General features: G+C 42.7%; 1 protein-coding gene across 1 annotated transcript; it reads left to right on the forward strand.

Moving 5' to 3' along the window:
- Positions 1 to 227: 227 nt before the first annotated feature.
- On the forward strand, positions 228 to 18,080 carry LOC114545411 (transmembrane protein 151A). The gene is made up of 6 exons (XM_028563682.1): positions 228 to 698; positions 12,324 to 12,659; positions 13,802 to 13,936; positions 14,699 to 14,838; positions 14,949 to 14,988; positions 16,881 to 18,080. Exons 1-6 carry the CDS (start codon positions 630 to 632, stop codon positions 18,078 to 18,080), a joined length of 1,920 nt encoding a protein of 639 aa, XP_028419483.1. The 5' UTR covers positions 228 to 629.
- The last annotated feature ends 317 nt before the right edge of the window (positions 18,081 to 18,397 follow it).

Below are 18,397 nucleotides of genomic sequence, written 5' to 3' on the forward strand. Positions count from 1 at the left end.
ATGTTGGTAAATGACGTCAACGGAGACCCAATGCAAGGTGCAACAATGGCCAAAACAAAGTTGAATAACGACGGTCATCCTCGCTGTCGTTGTATTTCGATGCCTTGTCATCGACGTATCTCACACAAACCTAATACCACGCTTATTAGGTTTGGGCTCACGAGCGTCTCCCTTCATTTGTGTAGCTGCAGCATGTGAAATCCTTGGTTGGCTCTCCTGCGCTGTCGGTGACGCGCGCCCACGTGCACATACGCACACTCGTAGCAGAGCATCATAGAGGGAGAAGCAGCGAAAAGCGGTTTGGAGGGGAGGGCGACGGGCTTCGACTTTGGATGCTTAGTCACATCTTGCCTTGCCCTGAGAGGCGAGGGATGGAGCGGGTAGAAGAGAAACACTGAGCGGGTCAGCGGGAGAAGAAGATACGGAAGAAAGCAGGGGGTGCCGCTAAATCTGGAGTAGATGATGCTTAAATGCCGCAGGCCCCGCCATCGTGAAATTGGATACCGACTTGCGGCGGATGGGGTGACCGAGCTTGCTGCTCCGCCGGGGAGGTCCCTGCCTTCGGACGTTACCGGGGTGGGAGCTGCCTGTGCCCGGTTCTAAGGAAGGAAGGATTGGCAAGCGGGAAAATGCAGACGGAGGAGGAGACGGCCACCGCAGAAGAGCCCATTTTGGACGAAGGGTCAGGACGAGACCAGGTAAGGAAGGACATTATTTTTTGTCTCCCTTTACTAGTATACAAGGTTGTTTATGCGTGGATAGAAAGAGTTCAGTTAGCGTGAAGTTGCGCATATCGTCATTTTGCCCCTACAAGAACCTGCCTCTATATGTCATTGCTGGTCGTTCCCAAACAACCCGTGACTTCTACATCATGTATGCCATTCTGTAGACTATGTCGAGTGACTCCTGGTCTTTCATTGACAAAAAAAAAATGCCTGTTGTTAATGCTTTGTACAAGAGCAAGGACACGGGACAGGACCTTGGCTTTAATATGAATGGAGATGAGGCTGTGTTTTGGGTAAACAGAGAGGGGAGGGAACACTAAAGCCCTGTCTAGAAAAGAGAGCCACAGATGTGATAGGCTTCGTCTCTCAACGCTGTGGTGTGTTTCTCATGGGAGAGATGGTTTAGTCTTTTTCAGTATAGTAGCGTATGTTCATTTACCAGCTGACACCACAGAAATACACTAGAGGGTGACATCACAGTTTAGCCACACACCCACCTTTCAGCCAAAATTACGCTGACACAACGTGATTGCTGAGAACACAGTATAACACCTCCGGACAGTAAGTTTGTTTATTTTTAACAAACAATGTTTTACAGGGATTTACTAGTTATAATAATAGGATATACCCACTTAGCAGTGTGTTTTTCTTTTTATGTGGCAAACTCCTTGATAATATAGGCTACCCATCTCCTTAGCGGATATGACTGTCCTTATACACATCTCCCCAACAGTACATCTGCTATACCTCCTCAGAAGTCCTTCTCTGTTTCCTGAACCAATATAATGAAAGACCTTACACAGTGAAAGTGCATCTTGTTTACACATAGGCTACAGTATGATGCCATGAATCTGACTTAGTTTAAACCTTGCTTTCCCACCCCATCCGCCACACTCGCACACATCTTTAGCATGTAACCTCTTATCCTAAGCAATTCACCACTTCCTCTATCTGGGGCGGAACCAGATGTTTCTGCAGCTATTTGGACTATTTTTCAAGATTTTTTTGATAATACAATGCCTATAAAAACATGATAGCTGCCAAGGTAAAGAATCATCATGAAGAGCATACATCTTATTATGTATCTAATTGTTCTCCGACTGTCTTCATCATTCTGAAACCAACACACAAATGTTGAGAATGACTCATTTTTTATTCATGCCATCTAAAGAGAGGTTAAACTTGATGTTACTATTCTTAAATTGCATAACATAGGTAGGGTAGGACTTTGGCGTAAACGGCATTACTAATCTTCAAACCTTTTTGTTACACTATGCTGGAGTAGGGTTCACAGAATGAATGTTTAATTGACAAATTTGCTATTCTGCTAATTTGATTCCATTCCATAATAATCTGATACACTTAGGAAAGCCTGCATGGTTTTTGCCCCATACTGCATGGGATTATCATGATGTGGGCATATCTGTAAAGGTCCTCTACTACCACTCTTGGGAAGCAGCATCATTTATTCGAACACATCATCTGTATAGTAAAAAAACAAGAAAAATAGAGTAGAGCTTTGCATGACAAAACAGTACTTGAGTCAGTTGCCAGGAAAAAATAACCATGGATAACTATTCTCACCACCATTTCCGCCACTTAACATGATAACAGTCCATACCCCCTAGAGAAAGCGAAGAGTTGTGTGTTCATGTGGTGTAATGGTATATAAGGACCGGGCTATACTGCTAATGAGGAAGTGAGCAATATCTATACAGGTGTAATTTACCCCGTTAGTTTGACGACGCAAGTACCAGTGGCAATGGGTTGGTGTCACACTAGGTACCTGTTCTGTAGGCTAGAGACTTGGTCACACCTTAACATCTGCTAAATGTGAGCTTTAGGGCTGCAACTAACTTTTCATTGTTTTGTTATATATTTTTATTTTCGATGAATTTCTTGTGTATGGAATGTCAGAAAATGGTGAGCAATGCCCATCACAATTTTATTCAACTCATTGAAAGTGTTGAGGGGAGTTTTATATCTTTATTGCCCGACTACCTTTTTTTTTTTTTTTTTTTTTTTTTTTTTAGAACATATGCAACTGGTTTAAAACTGACAGAATTAAGCATTTGGCAATTGGCTAGTGGTCATTTAAAGACCTGGGCACATACTATGTAGAGTTCACTTTATTCCACCTCTCTCATCTGTCTTTTTATCCATGCCTGCAGTGCAGACAATGCAATGTAATGCAATGAATTCAGTGATCTGTTCTCTTCTTCCATTACTCTCTCTCATCTTGCCCTCTTGGTCTCCTTTTTAGATTTGCCTGCCATGGAGTATACAGCGCTCTTTCTCTTTCTCTCGCTCTCTCTCTCTCAAACATTTGCACACTCATGTCTTACTTAACTTTATTCACTCTCTGGCCCACATTGGTAGGCATGCACACTCACACAAGCATTATCACAAATAAAGTAGAGCCACTTGATTAATATTAATTTATTTAATTTATTCATACCTACCTCCATGCATGTATTTCCATTAGCAGAGAGGTCTGTTGCATCAGAGCAAGTAATCCAAATTGGAATCTGTGTGAGCGAGACGTTATGCAAGTTTCAAAGATTAACCAGAACAAAATCAGAATCAAGAAAAAAAACATCTGGTGATGGAAGAAGAAATAAATGTATCAAACCTTCATTCTGACAGAAATTCATCATCAACTGTACAAATGAACTCCTAATTCTATCTCTTAATTGCGCTTGACTCTCACTGTTATGGCTGTTTTTGTCATGAGATGTAAATGAGATGCAAAAATGTACCTACCAGTGTGACTTTCTTTTGCCATATTATTTGGTAAAACAATGACTTCTCACACAGACGGACAGTAGACTAATAGATTATGCTGCAGGAGTTGTTTGAGAGTTTTTTTTGTGGATGTTTTGGTCCTTTTTTTCCACTTGTCACCATTGGCCTCTATAGTAATGTAACTGGCATGAATTCAAGCTGACATGTAGGCTGACTGCTGCTTTCAATGATATATGTCACGGCAAAACTCAATATTATCGTTATGTGTCTAGGCTTCCAAAGTCTGGCTGTCCATGCATTTTAGTGCTTCGGCACTCATTACTCGGTAAGGATGGGTACCAAATTCAATACTTTTTAGGTACCGACTGAATTGCCTCTATTTAAGTATCGAGTATCGAAAAATGCCTCGTCATTCAGTACCCAATTTCAATACCTAAGGAGTAAATCTCATCAGCGTCAGTGAGCCAATCCGCATGCAGCATGCTGATACCAAGATCTTATAATGTTTGTGATTGGCTGTCTAACGTTACATGTCGCAGAGGCAGGCAGGAAAAACACCACGTTCCGCACAGAGACGGGGCTCACGTAGTAGGAGCTGAAAAATAAATAAAAATATTTTTATTGTAATTTCTTTTTAAGGTAAAATTGGTATCAAAAAAAGTATAGGAACCGGTATTGAAGTCACGGTATTTGTATCAGTACCGGTATCAAACCTTTTTGAACGATACCTAGCCCTATTAGTCGGTGTTCCGTTGACAGTTCATTTGTAGACATTTAAGATGCGGACAAAATGTTAACATAACTTGATGGGGAAAAAACTAAATTAAAATCTTCCTCACAAGATTCAGAAACACGTTTCTCTTTCAAAACCGCCTGTCCCCCTCAGTCTTCTTTACTTCCGCTTTGTAAGCTCTGACACAGGTAAGCCTCAGCCACGTCAGCCTGGCAGTAGGCCAAACAGCCAATGGGAAAAAGATTGTGCCTTGACATTTATATCATTTATAAATGAATGCAATATCTTACCTGCTGATAATTGGTGTTGGTGGACAATTAGTCTTAATTGAACACTCTAAAACTAATTATTTGTAATAGAGGAATAATGTTTTTAGCATAGTGACCATATAATAACACATGCATACACTTATATTTCCTAACACACCAAGTGCTAATGATTTATTTGTTGTTGCAGCATAGGTAATAGAAACATGACTTCCTAAATGACTCCCTCCAATCATGTTGAAATGACAGATCAATTTTAACAGTGTACTGCAGTCATCAACAGCACATTTTCCTGTTCTCACTTCATTTGCCACCCACATGCTGGGATTGCTAATTATAGCTGCTCCAGTCATACCTAACCAGCTGAATCAGTATGGGCAGAGACCGAGGGAGAGAGAGGAATGCACGTTTTCTACTAGACACATTAGTTCTGTACAGAAAAAGCATCTCTGCAATTCTGTTTATTATAAAGTGTTTATGTATAGGTAGGTAAGGTAGGAGGGATTAAAAGTTTCACGTTGTACTGTAGACAAAATGCAGCCCTAGCTACTTCTACTATTGAGGCATATGTTGTCGAGTGAAACAGTGAATAAGAGAATCAAATTTGACCTGTGCGCGCACATAAATACAGTAACTAAGTACAGTATGTGGCAGAATTGCTCCGTTGCAGCACCATATTACAGCAAATGCTACAAGACCATTAACCTGACTCCGCCAGATGGATTGCTTTGCATTTGCTTGGCATATCCATCTGGGAACTTTCCGTTGGAGAACTTTTGGGAAGGGGCGGAATACTGGTTATTTGATTGGATGAACCATCTGTCTATCACCTATGTTGGTGATAGACGGGCCAAATCAACCAATCAGATCCACGAAGCGTATGAAAATACAACCACAAGCCCGCCCCTGCTGCTGCAGGCAAAGCATAGCTCGTAAGCTCAGCATGCAAGCAACATGTCGGTAAAGGATATTTGCCATTTGTGTAACGAGAATTTAGGAATAAAAGTCACCATTTCAGGTTCCCGGACCATATTCCAAAAGAAGGATCCAAGAGAAAAAAAGCATTAGCGAGCGGCTAACAGAATTAGGGCTACCGCTGGCTGATGATACTGGTTAGCTGATCGGATAAACCATCGGTCTATCACCACCTAACCCACCTCAAAACCAACGCTGATTGGCCTGGTCGTTTGGCTAACGGCTCCAAATTTTCTCTGCCTCAAGATGCCAGACTGATCTGCGAGTGGAAAACTGGAGCTCGCGAGATCAGGACGGTCTCACGAGGCTACAAGACCATATTATAGATCAATGATTGAATTTGGAGACATTAACGTACCGAAGCAAATCCTATTAATAAAAAAGCTCTGTCAGTCGCAGTTTCAGTAGCGGCAGGAAATAACCACAGCATGGCCAGGATCTTCAGAATCCAAGCAATGCTCTAAAAATGTCTCTTTGAAAACAAAGGTGTGTGATGTGTGTCCAAAAAAACAAAACCTGTGGTCCATGCCAGCTTTGTGGGCTCTTCTTCAGATGGTTGTCTCTAGTGAGTGTTGTTGCATAGATAGATAGATAGATAGATAGATAGATAGATAGATAGATAGAGATATAGAGAGAGACAATAAGTTAAAGTACAAGCATTTTTTAGCCCAGCAAAATCTTGTTGGTTGAATGCTGTGTTTTATGCAAATGCAGGCAGAGTTTTAGTCATTAATGAAACATTAATGAAGAATGTGTCATGTAAGTACCACCCTGTATCAACCCTCTCCAAAAAGAGCTTGCAATAAGGGTGGTGAAAGCTTTAAGTATGACAAAAATGAAAGCGGACACCCTCCAGGCTAGGCTATATAGATTTCTTTTCATTATGATTTCAAGGAGAGTGAGCTTTGCCTTTGATCTGTTGCCGTCTCGGCTCAACAGAGGCAGCTGAAACAGAAAGAGAGGATAAAAAGACAACCAATAAGCTGCAGAGTTTTGCACCAGGAGGTGTTGTGTTTACTAGAAGCTACTTATTCGGCTCAAAGTGCATCTCCATTGGTCACTAGTTGTGGTCACACCTTTAAAGAGGCGTTGTGATCAGATCAAAACTAGACTGGCACACACTATTCCAGATGCTGAGCTTGATGTAGACACGAGGGAGTCCAGAGCCAGGAGCTGACACTAGCAGGGTAACCTGAACAAGAGATGGTTTCTGGTAGGGTTCCACACAGCGAAACACCACACAAATTTCGGCCAGCGAAAGTTTGCCTCGGGGGCATGGTCGCGAAAACAACATGCAACACCGCAACATTCTTTTAAATGTCCCGGCCTGTCAGAAGACAGAGGGCGGTAAAAATGCACAGCAACAAACCATCGGTAAAATGTTAGCTCATAAATGCTCTGGTAACCTGGCTATGTAGCCTAGCTGCCTTGCTATGCTTACAATGAAATGCAATGTCCAAACATGCTAGCTGTTGACCTGTTGGCTAGCTGAATAATTTTGAGTGTTTAAATCTACAGTGGTCTATTTGGTGGTGTGTTTGCCCTGTGGTGTGCGACATATAAACAACAATCCGTGTTGCTACAAGTGTCAATGTTCGTGTAGAAACATTTTAATCACATAAAATTTTTCATTCATTCTACAGCGCTGATAACCTCCACCATCTTTGTCAGACTTTTTTTGTAAATCCCGCTTCCAAACACGCAAACCTGATTGGTTCTCGAGTGGCCCTCATTTGAATAAAGTTAAACTTTCGTCAACTTTATTTCGCTCCCCTCGGCGATTCGCTCTCATCTCGCTCAATCAGGGCAAATTTCGTCTCCATTCAACCTCAACGAGAGTAGAAACCTACCGTAATGATAAACCACCACAAATCTCAGTTGCGGCCCCCTGTTGATGCTTCAAAACTCGGGCTGAACGATTAATCGTTTTCAAATCGGAATCGAGATTTAAAAGAATGCGATTAGCTGTTCGTGAAGACCATGATTACTCAAATGTGCGATATTTAGTTGATGTACATTTTTTATTCCTCTTTTTACTGTTATTTTTCATAAGATAAATGCTGGAATAATGTTACATATCACAGATTGTTAACAGAAATGTCCTATTTTCAGTGGAGTTTTCATTTATTTTTTTATTTCTTTATTAACATGATCGTAGAAGGTGCAACATGTAGATGCTGCTATTAAACTGAAGCATATCAGAAAGTTCAGTTTACAAGAGAGTACCAATATTTTTTTTAATTGGAATAGTTTTTGTTATTATAACTTTAGCTTTTGTGATAAATATTCTGTTTGTCTGTTCAATGTTCCATGCTTATTAAAAGAATAACACTTTATTTCTGGCAATTCATATCGATGTTCTCATCCTTGCATAAGAATATAGAGCAGTTTTGATGGTGTCTCATGTTATAATGCTCCATGACATGTTTTATCTGTTGCACAGTGAATATTTAACTAATTTTTTCCCCCCAAAATCATCACTGGTCAAGACGTTCTTTACTTTCTCACACGTCTTGTACTAATTGTTAATACTGATCTCATTAAGCGGACTATTGGCCATGACATGACCAATCCACAGTTTCTTTGTCAATCCCTTTATGGGAATTCTGTGCTTTCGTTTTCAGTTACATTCATTCACTCGGAGCGGGCTGCCAATTCAGTTTTTAGTGCAACAGCAACCCCTGGACTTATGTAAAAATGATTCCAGTGTGTACCACTCAGTGACGTATAGAGATCATACAGTAGACAAAATCTGGGAAAAAGAGAGCACTGGTATTGGCAGATACTGAGTTGAGGTATCAGGATGAAAAAAAGTTGGATCAGCACATCCCCTAAGAAATAATAATAATGACATGATCAAAAGAAGGTTTTGGTGGGATTCTTTCTTATTTCTGAGTTGCTTCTGCTCCATTATTGAGATTCAGTCTCTTGAGCAAAACAGATCAGTCTGCTGTTTACTATACCATTTGATTATGCTGTATGTGTGCATTGTTACTGGATGTGGAACTTGACCTTCTACAGTATTAGCTACTAGGCAATAAACCAAATGGCCCGTTAGTCTCTATCATCTAGCAAAGTCCTATTATAGTAAACTTCCAGCATCATTTAGAGTTGAGGTTGGGCATGTATGTGGTAGCGTGTGGTATCTCTGTAGGCCCACTAGTTTATGAGCATCTCCAGGCTCCATCTCTCAGTGACGGAACATTTTAGTCTGGTCTTTACCTGTGGGAGAGAAAACTGCTCGTGTTGACAAATTGGCGTAAGTGCATGCAGAAATCATTTGACTCCTGTCTTAGGGCTGATTTCCTCTCACTGGGCACACAACAGCTGCAGAGTCTTGATGAAAATGTCAGCCGAGACCCATGCAGGTTTTTTTTTTTTTTTTTTTTTATCGCTAGAATAACCTCTTTTTTTGGCAACATTTATTTGCACAAGGTAAGAGGAAAAGGACAGGAGAGAATTGGAGCCAGCAAGACAAAATGGGACAGACAGAGCGGGAGGGCAGGAGAGGAATGAGCCGGATGGATTTTGGCAGTGGAGTTCCCTGGAGAAAGGTGCAGTCCGTCACTGCTGCTCTCTCTCTCTCTCTCTCTCTCTCTCTCTCTCTCTCTCTCTCTCTCTCTCTGTCTCTGTCTCTCTCTCTCTCATTTTGCTTCCTTTCATACTTGCATTCATGAAAAGTTCATGACCGTTACTCTGTCTCTCTCACGCTCCTCATCCCCTCTTTCCCTCTCTTTCTACACTACACTTTTAGCCCAATCAATCCACTTACAGACAGACTTTCAGAGAGGATGTAACCGAGGAGACGTGGGGGTGAGGACGAAAGGAAAGGAAAGGGAAGGGGAGACTGATATGGGATTGGAGAGTAAATGCTTCGAAGGTGGGAGGGAAGATTCAGGGAAGGAGAAATAAGATTACGAAAGGAAAGGATGGAGGATGTGGTGAGAAAAGGCAAACAGAAAGCAAAAAAAAAATCAAATTTTTGGATGTGTGCAGTTGGATGTTTTGCTCTTGCAGAGAGATGCTGGACTGGTGGCGTGTAGGTGCCCTTCACGCTGCCTTTGACTACTTGCCCGTAAAGGAACAGTAGTAAAAAAAAAAAAAAAAAAAAAGAGAGAAGCAGTGTGTGTCGCAGCCAGCCAAATATGCAAGTGGAAAGCAAATTGGGGCTGCATTGAAGGAGTAAGAGATAAAGAGGGGGGCAAAGGGGGGGGGGGCGGTGATGTGCTGACAGGACAGGCAGACTTGGTTAAACGAGGAGAGACACTGGTGTCATCCCATTTTTTTTGTCATCAGCTTTGTTGCAAGTGTAGACACAAATAAACACACAAAACAGTACAGGTGTATGTTAACTCCCTCTCTTTTCCTGTTTCTATGATATACACAATTTTTTTTTACACACAAGCCCTCTATCCATCCCTTCCTTATTCACACACACAAATTGAAGCAGCAGTGTTACGCTGCTGATGTTGGAGCGGAGTTAGCAAGAGAACAGTCTAGAAGTATCGTTCTCATCTAAATTATTCACATACTCTCCGCTGGCTGCATTACGATGCTGAGAAGGTGCATGATGGTGTGTTGCGTGGATAGAGCGAGATGACAAGAGAGAAGAGGGGCACGTTACACCATCTATGTCTGCGCTTCTAATGCATATGTGTATGTTTGAGTGCACTGTAATATGATGTCTTCTTCACAGTGCAAGGGAGGCTGGGCTGTGTCAAAGTGTGCACTTAGAGAGAGGCAAAGGCTGTGTCTGTGTAGCACTTATCCTGTGATGGGTAAGGGCTGGTTTAATGCACTTCTTTGTTCAAGACCTCAGCTTACTCATTTGCACTGAAATACAACACTGTTTACCAAACAGGATGATTATGATTATCAAAAACTCACATGGCGGGGGGGTTACCAGGTATACAACATCTGTCGCTTCCTTAACAAACATTTTCTATTACCATCATAGCTGCAATCATTTTCACCTGTCAGACATTATTAAATATTAACATTGTGAGGCATACTGTATTATTTATTATAATCTTGACTGTCAACATGAGAATGTAGAAATTTGTCAAATCTAGGGGCACAGCTCAGACTGGTTTCACCACATTTGTGGCCAAGTTTAGTATTAAAATAGCTACATGTTACACATCTCTTATAGCCTTAGGATAGGATAGAATTAGCTCAGGACCGACTATTAAAGATATTTAATCATGGCATTAAGAGCTTAAAACAGAACTCTAATGGGAAGGAACATTTAAAGTCATAATATAAACCTGTACCCAAGTAACCTAACAAGTATCATTCAAATGAGGCAAACTAGTTAGCGCTCAAAAGAGTGTTCTGGTGATTTAATGTTGCACTTCCATAATGTTGGGGGCACAGAATGAACGTCTATAAAGGTCTACAGCCATGCTAGCGACTCTGTGGGGCTGTACTTAGACAGAGTTATACTTCAAGCTAAATGTTAACATCCACATGCTAACATTCTCACAATAACAATTAGGGTGATATGCTTTTGCCCCGATTTGATTCTTTCACGATACATGGGTTTGATTCAATTTGTGTTGCGATTTTCATTTATTGCGATTCTATAAGTTTTGCGAGGATGTCTACCATCTTAGCTTAGGGCGTGGGTCTTCAACGTTTTTGAGGCCAAGGACCCCTTAGCTGAAAGAGAAACCGAGCAGGAACCCCCTACTACATATATTGTATAAAAAATAAAATGTTGCAAAGTAAACTGGGCCAGATGGATGAATATGGATGGATGGATGGATATTTATATATTATTTAAACATCATGTTTTAATTTTAAACATACATGTGGAAGGCACAGTGTATCCTTAAGCTTAACTGTATCTGTGGATGGCTACCTAATGGCTACCTTACTTAGTAAGAGTATCATCGTTGTGTAAATTCAATGTTTTTTAGTTTTTTTTTTTTTTTACAAATAGGCTGATTCATCTTTGCTAATAATGTTGTATTTATGTTAATGTATGTTTTCAGACATATTTACATTTTTGAAAGACAACAACTTTCAAACAATAATTTGGCACCCCCCCGCAGTAACTCTGAGGATCCCTGAGGGGTTACGGACCCCCTGTTGAAGATCTCTGGGTGTTAGCATGCTAACATTTGTTAATAGCAAAGACTGTATATAAAGATGGACAACACGTCTCAACTTCCTCCCACTGTACAAAAGTGAAGCCAAAATATCCCGGCTATGGGCACTGCTGCCATCCTGTAATTTTAAAACCAGAGTCTGCGCAGTAGTGATCGGGCGGTGGAGCCGCGGTATCGAAGCCCCGCCCATACACCCACCTGATCATGATAATGCATGCTTAGATTTTTGTCCATGTCCTCTCCGCCAACTTGGAGAGGGCAGGATTTATGACCTATACTGCAGCCAGCCACCAGGGGGCGATGGAGATGTTTTGGCTTCACTGCATCTGAATCAGCCGCCGGTTAATGAGCATAACCATACAAAGTACTAAGCCTAGTAGTGCTAAGTAAGCAGTGCTGAGGATGATGGGAATGCCATTAGTTTTGCAGGTATTTGGTCCAAAACCAAAGTATTTTGACCTAATGAGGGGGGGGGATCACCAAAGTCATTAGGATTCATCCTGTAAGGCATGTGATTGTCTGTAACAAATTTCATGGCAATTCATCCAACATGTGTTGAGACATTTCACAAAAACTCAAAGGCTTGACATTCATGGTCATGAATGTCCGTGCCGAATGTTATGGCAATCCATCCCGCTGTTGCCTTTTTTTTACAGGTTTTCTAATCTTTTAAAATGTCTCATTGGTTGCATGTTTCTTAATGGCCTCCTCTGTGCGGGCAGTAGCATCTTAACATGTATTCTCTCCTCTCCCTTTGGCTCCACAGCAACGGCCAGTCCAACAGTCTCTGGGCTCCTCCCTGTGTCGGGAGTCCCATTGGAAGTGCCTCCTCCTGACCCTCCTCATGTACGGCTGCTTTGCCACGCTCGCCTGGTGCGCTCTCTGTCGCGTATCCGTTCTCAGCTCTTCCATACCTCACGGCGCTGACGGCGATGCCACCTCGGCGGCCTACTATAATGACATCCTGCACCTGGAGAGTCCGTGCTCTAGCGGCTACGTCTACATCCCACTGGCCTTCCTGGCAATGCTGTATGTGGTTTATTTGGTGGAGTGTTGGCACTGCTTCTCCAAGACGGCAATGCTGGCTCATGCTGAATTCCAGGTCTGTGTGAAAAACAGTATTAGCATTGCCGTGATGATTGCCGTATATGAATTTAGCATTGAGCAAGAGGGTCTAATAGCTTGAAAAAAGCCCTACCTAAAGCCGACACCTTACAGACTGTGGAGTCTACTGCTGCAATTGGAGTCTATGAATAGCTGTGTGACCTTGGCTAAACAGCAGGATCTGTTTACTCATTGAAATCTGTTCATTATGATAGTGTCAGCAAAAGGCTTTTAAATAAAAAGGGTTCAGAAAATAAAATTTAAAATCAGCGATGTTTTTTATTTATTTTTGGGGCATTTTCAGCCTTTATTTTTAATAGGACAGCAGAAGACATGAAAGGGGAGAGAGAGGGGGGAATGACATGCAGCAAAGGGCCGCAGGTCAGAATCAAACCCGGGCCTGCTGCGTCAAGGAGTAAACCTCTATATATGGGCGCCCGCTCTACCAACTGAGCTATCTGGGCGCCCCAGTGATGTTATAAATGTCTGCACAGGAGAAATACTAGATAAGTTTCATGCAGTTTAATAAGAAGTATTAACATTTCATGAGGAGAGAACACTGTTGTACTCTTAATTTCCTTCTTTCCTAAAATAACACTTATCCTCTCATATGGAAATGAGCTGACCTGCAGGCATCAGTCTATCTTTTGTCTATTCTGGTATGCTCTGTCTATTATCAGGAATTCCATGAGCACATTGCTCCAAAAGCACAGTGGCAACTGTTCATCTTAGCTAATGAATGTAGAACTGCCAAAAACTAAATAGTTTTTACATTAGTCCAGACTGCCAAGGGCCCATATCCTATGATTAAGACAGCCGTAAATAGAGATAAAAATAAAACAAAATCAAAACACCATAAACAAACCTTGGCAGGGCCGGACTTGCACCAGATTGCACAGACTTAACTATGCTGTATGCACATAATAGGAACTTAATTGTGTGTTATTGCTTGTACCGCCAAGAACTGCTCAGGCAATGTTGCATCTTTATATTTTAGACTGTTGACCCTCGTTTTAACAGGTTTTAACAAGGAAATCTTTACAAAAAAGTTCTTCAAATAATCTAAGTCAGGTGTAGAAACTGACATTTAAATGTGACATTGATGAAATGATTTCATTATTCCTTCATTCTTGGACACAGGAAGTGTATGAGCGTGTGCAGAGACTTCAGCAGGCCACACCCTGCATTTGGTGGAAGGCCATCAGCTATCACTACGTGAGGAGGACCAGACAGGTGACAAGATACCGCAACGGAGATGCATATACCACCACACAGGTGAGGGGAGCTCTTCTTAACATCCATACTAACACTTTCTCTCACGTTCACTTGTTATTTTGTTCATAGCTACACTGTAAGACATATTTATTATTTATTTATTTAGTTATTTTAAACTTTTAAATGTACTTTAAACTTTTAAAGTGCTCATATTATGCTTTTGGGCTTTTCCCCTTTCCTTTATTGTGTTATATATCTTTTTTTGTGCACGTAATAGGTTTACAAAGTGAAAAAGCCCAAAGTCCACCCCAAAGGGAGTTACCATCTCCAACAGAAAACACTGTTCACAAACTGCTCCAAACAGCTCTGTTGTAGTCCAGCCTTTACTTCAGAGACAAACATGAGTCATTTTGCGTCACTTTGTAGCACACGTTATAATGCTCGCCTAGCTGCTAGTGTGGCACGACCTCGAACCAAGCTAGTTAGAGCGGAGGCCTGAAGATACTAGCTACTGCGCATGTGCGACTCCCAACAAAGATGGAATATAAGTGAGATGCCTCACTCTGTAGCTAAAACGGAGAGCTCAACACACAGGGTGAAAAGAGGAGCCGCAGCAAATATTGCGGGGCTGTGTGCAAGTTAGAAAAATATTCTCTTTAGTAACCATGCTTTATTGATGATGAAACATACTATATGAAATGTCTTCCGAATAAGTTGATTCTTCCTTTCTCAAACATCCTATCTGTTCTCTTTCCTCCTCTCCCATCTCCCCTCCATCACACTCTTTCCCTCCATCCATGCCCTGCTCCTTCCTCTCTGCAGGTCTACCATGAGCGGGTGAACACTCATGCCTCCAGTTCAGAGTTTGACTATGCCCGCTATGGTGTCAAAGACGTGTCGAAGGTGCTGCTGGACCTGCAACTGCACCCTGCTGTTCGCCTCCGTTTCACCAAGTGTTTCAGGTTCGACACCCATCCCCAACACCCAAACAACAACTGGCCAAAAGACATGCTAGGGAAGATTATTATTTTGGATGGTAATCGAGTTATTAACTAACATTTGTGCTCTTTAGCTTCTCCAGTGCACGTGCTGAAGCTGCCTACCTCACCCAGGTAAGATATAATATAAGAAAATAACATATTTAATAAAGGTAATTCTGTTATAGCAATGCCATCATTTGAATGTTTTATATGTGAAAAATGAATTAAGCTTTTCTAGTCACTGCACATATGCAGTTATTAATGAAAAGGATGGCAGGTTTACCACTCAAATTTCTTTGTCATTTTTGAAACAGTCAGTATTTCATTTGAGGTAGAGATGGAGGAATACAGGTTTCTTATTTCTAGCCACTAAGCATTGATTTTACTGTCTGAAATGACAACTGTCGCTGGCAGATTGACCTGTAGCTAGTAGGGGTGGGAATCACCAGAGGTACCACGATACGATATTATCACGATACTTAGGTCACGATACGATATTATTGCGATTTTAAACATATTGCGATATTCTGCAATATATTGCAATTTATTACCTTTTTTCCAACTTCATTATTATGTCCCCAAAGGAAAACTTTGTCAACATCTGTTTGTTCATCTCACATGAATTTTATTGCTGTAAAATGTGACTGTCAAGCTGACTAACTAACCAGCACTTTAATGAATATGTTATAAATGTTGTATACACCTGGCAAACTGAACTGTTTGCATTTTTAATTAAGGTGGACTAGACTGTAATACCAACAGGTATGCACTGCTGTGCTACTACAGGTATTTTTTACAATTAAAATGAGTACAAAAACGGCGCGACGGAGTCATGTACCTTGGTTCCGGTGTTTTTAGCAAGTGACAAAATCCTTCATTTTCCACAACGTTGTATGGACGCAGGTCTTTGCACATGAAGTAGGCGATGGCTTGAGTTATTTTCTTAGCTCGCTCTGAATTGGGAGGTAGCTTTGTCAAGCTAAGTGTGTCCAGTGTTGGTTGGTTTTTCGGCGGAGCTGGTTTAGCATTAGCTTTACCGTCCTCGGCTAACGCTAACTCTGGATGGTGGCGTGTGAGATGAGCCCTCATGTTTGTGGTATTCCCTGAGTATTTTATTTGCATACGACACTCCTTGCAAATCCCATGTCTCATGTCCATCTCAGTTGTCCCCTCCTTGTTAAAAATCCGAAAAAAGTCCAAACACTTGATTTAAACGCAGATGGTGCATTTCTGATTTCTTTCTCTGACGCTGCCATGTTTATTTTATCTACATCCTCCTGCACGCTGACAGTCACCCCGCTGACCTCACCAGAAAACAAACAGCGCCATCTGGTGGACTGAATAAGCAATTGATTTCATTATTATACTACCAAAAAGTTAAATTCTGATGTGCAATTTAAATAATAAAAGATCGATACTTGGCGCCTGTGTATCGATACAGTATTGCCACGAGAAATATCGCGATACTATGCTGTATCGATTTTTTCCCCCACCCCTAGTAGCTAGCTAGCTAATAAAAAAACAAAACGTCAGCCCCATGAGTTTCTTGAAAACGCTGTCTCCAGCTGACTTTTCACTGTTTACAGCCAACTTATTTTTTTTAATGAGAACTCCTTAAAGGACCAGTGTGTAGGATTTAGTGGCATCTAGCAATGAGGTTACACATTGCAACCAACTGAATACCCCCTCCCTTTCTAAGTCTGGCCTTTAGGTAACATTTCTGCCAATAGATGCCCCTAAATCCTACCCACTGCTCCTTTTTAAATATACTTGATGGCAGGCAAAAAGTTATGCTCCTCACCAGCTGATGATCCATTGTTGTCGCTGTCCAGGTCCGGCTTCCACACTGTGGGGTAATAAAACACAATGGATGTACTAATTGGGAATGGCACTTTCTTAACATGTACTGTAACCCCACACACTTACGTAGTTAGTTAAAGATATGCTCCTTGGCTTTGGAAGTAATGCTCTGTCAATTGTTTTTCGGTTCTAATACTTGCATATTCCCTTTCCGTTGTTCCAAGCGAGCGCGCTTCTTCGGAGAGAACGAGGGGCTTGACGACTACATGGAGGCCAGAGAGGGGATGCACCTGAAGAACGTAGATTTCCGTGAACACATCCTGGCGTTCCCAGATCCTGCCCACCAGCCCTGGTTTTCTCGGCACAGGGTCTTCTGGCTGGCTTCTGCTCTCCTCTTGTCATGGCCGCTGCGGGTTGTGTCCGAATATCGCACAGCGTACGTCCACTACCATGTGGAGAAGCTGTTTGGGGAGGACGAGGACGGCGGCGGAGGAGGAGGTGGCGGAGGACGAGGGGACGGGGTTGAAGGAGGGACAGAGAATGGAATCCACCCTGGGACTGGTCTAAATGGGAGTTACAGAGCCATCTCTCGCGTCAACACGGTGGACATGACAGAATTGGAGTGGCACATCCGCTGTAACCAACAGATGGTCCCGAGCTACTCCGAAGCCCTCCTTATGGACTTGGACATAAGCGTGGGGACTAACCCTACCGCGTCTACGCCCATCTCTGGGCCTACGAGCTCCACCCCCAGCCAGGGCACTAACCCTCCTCCTCTAGCTCTGCCTGTTGTCTTCAACTCGGCTTACCTCCTCCAGAGCTGCCCCCGATGCCGGAGGACCACGTCCAGTTCCAGTCTTCCCTCCAGGCTAAGGGCCCCCATGGGAACCACAGCCCTCCTGAACGCTACCGTGGCAGGGATCAGGGCAGTGGGGCAGGGGGGTGGGGGTATAGGAGGAAGGCTGGTGCTCAGTCGGAGCGGATTCTCTCTGGGGAGACTGGGAGGAGTGCGCCAGAACAGCCTGTTTCATTCGAGAAGCATGGGAGGAGGGCTGGGAGGAAGTAGGGAAGATGGAGGAGGAAGTGGTGGAGGTGGGGGAGGTAGCGGAGGAGGAGGTGGAGGATTCCTTGGGTTAGGTTCAAGACAGGACAACGAGGAGACCAGAGGAGTGCTAGAAGGAGAAGGGGAGGAGGAGGAGGAGGAAGAGGAGCAGCAGCAGCAGGAGGAGGTGACGAGGAGGGAACAGGGAAGAGGAGGCAGAGAGAGGGACGAAGAAGCAGAGCAAGACGGTGGAGGGTTAGGCGAGGTGAGGGAGGGTGACGGGGGAGGGAGGGAACGTCCGCCGTCCTACCAGGACGCATTCTTCTTCCCCGTCCTCATCGTACACGGAGAGGAGAGCTGCCACGCTGGAGACGACATGTGACGGTCAAAAGAGTAAACGCACCGCAAGCGAGAACGTCGGGGCAGAGGCCGAGGGAGATGAAAGAAGACGCCGAACACACAGAACAGAGTGGATCAGAGAGGAAGTGGATGAGTCCAAATTAGATATAATAGGCCTGAACGATGATCTACCAACCACAGAACAGAAGAGAGGATTCAGTCAGAACAAAGCATAAGAGGTAAGAACAGTTTTGTGACCGACAGAATTACCAAGGAAAGACCAAGGGCATGATGGAGTCAATAGGGAAAAGAGAATGTGCTGTAAGAGGAGAGGAGTGCATACCGTAAAAAGCCAGGAAA

This window comes from Perca flavescens, chromosome 19 (genome assembly GCF_004354835.1).
Source record: "Perca flavescens isolate YP-PL-M2 chromosome 19, PFLA_1.0, whole genome shotgun sequence".
Lineage (NCBI taxonomy): Eukaryota > Metazoa > Chordata > Actinopteri > Perciformes > Percidae > Perca > Perca flavescens.

Excerpts from the sequence above, each read along its gene's own strand:
- LOC114545411 (XM_028563682.1), top strand. The coding sequence starts at position 630 with ATGCAGACGGAGGAGGAGACGGCCACCGCAGAAGAGCCCATTTTGGAC. Across the intron at positions 12,660-13,801 it reads TGGCTCATGCTGAATTCCAG|GAAGTGTATGAGCGTGTGCA; the intron begins GTCTGTGTGAAA and ends TCTTGGACACAG. Across the intron at positions 14,989-16,880 it reads AAGCTGCCTACCTCACCCAG|CGAGCGCGCTTCTTCGGAGA; the intron begins GTAAGATATAAT and ends CGTTGTTCCAAG.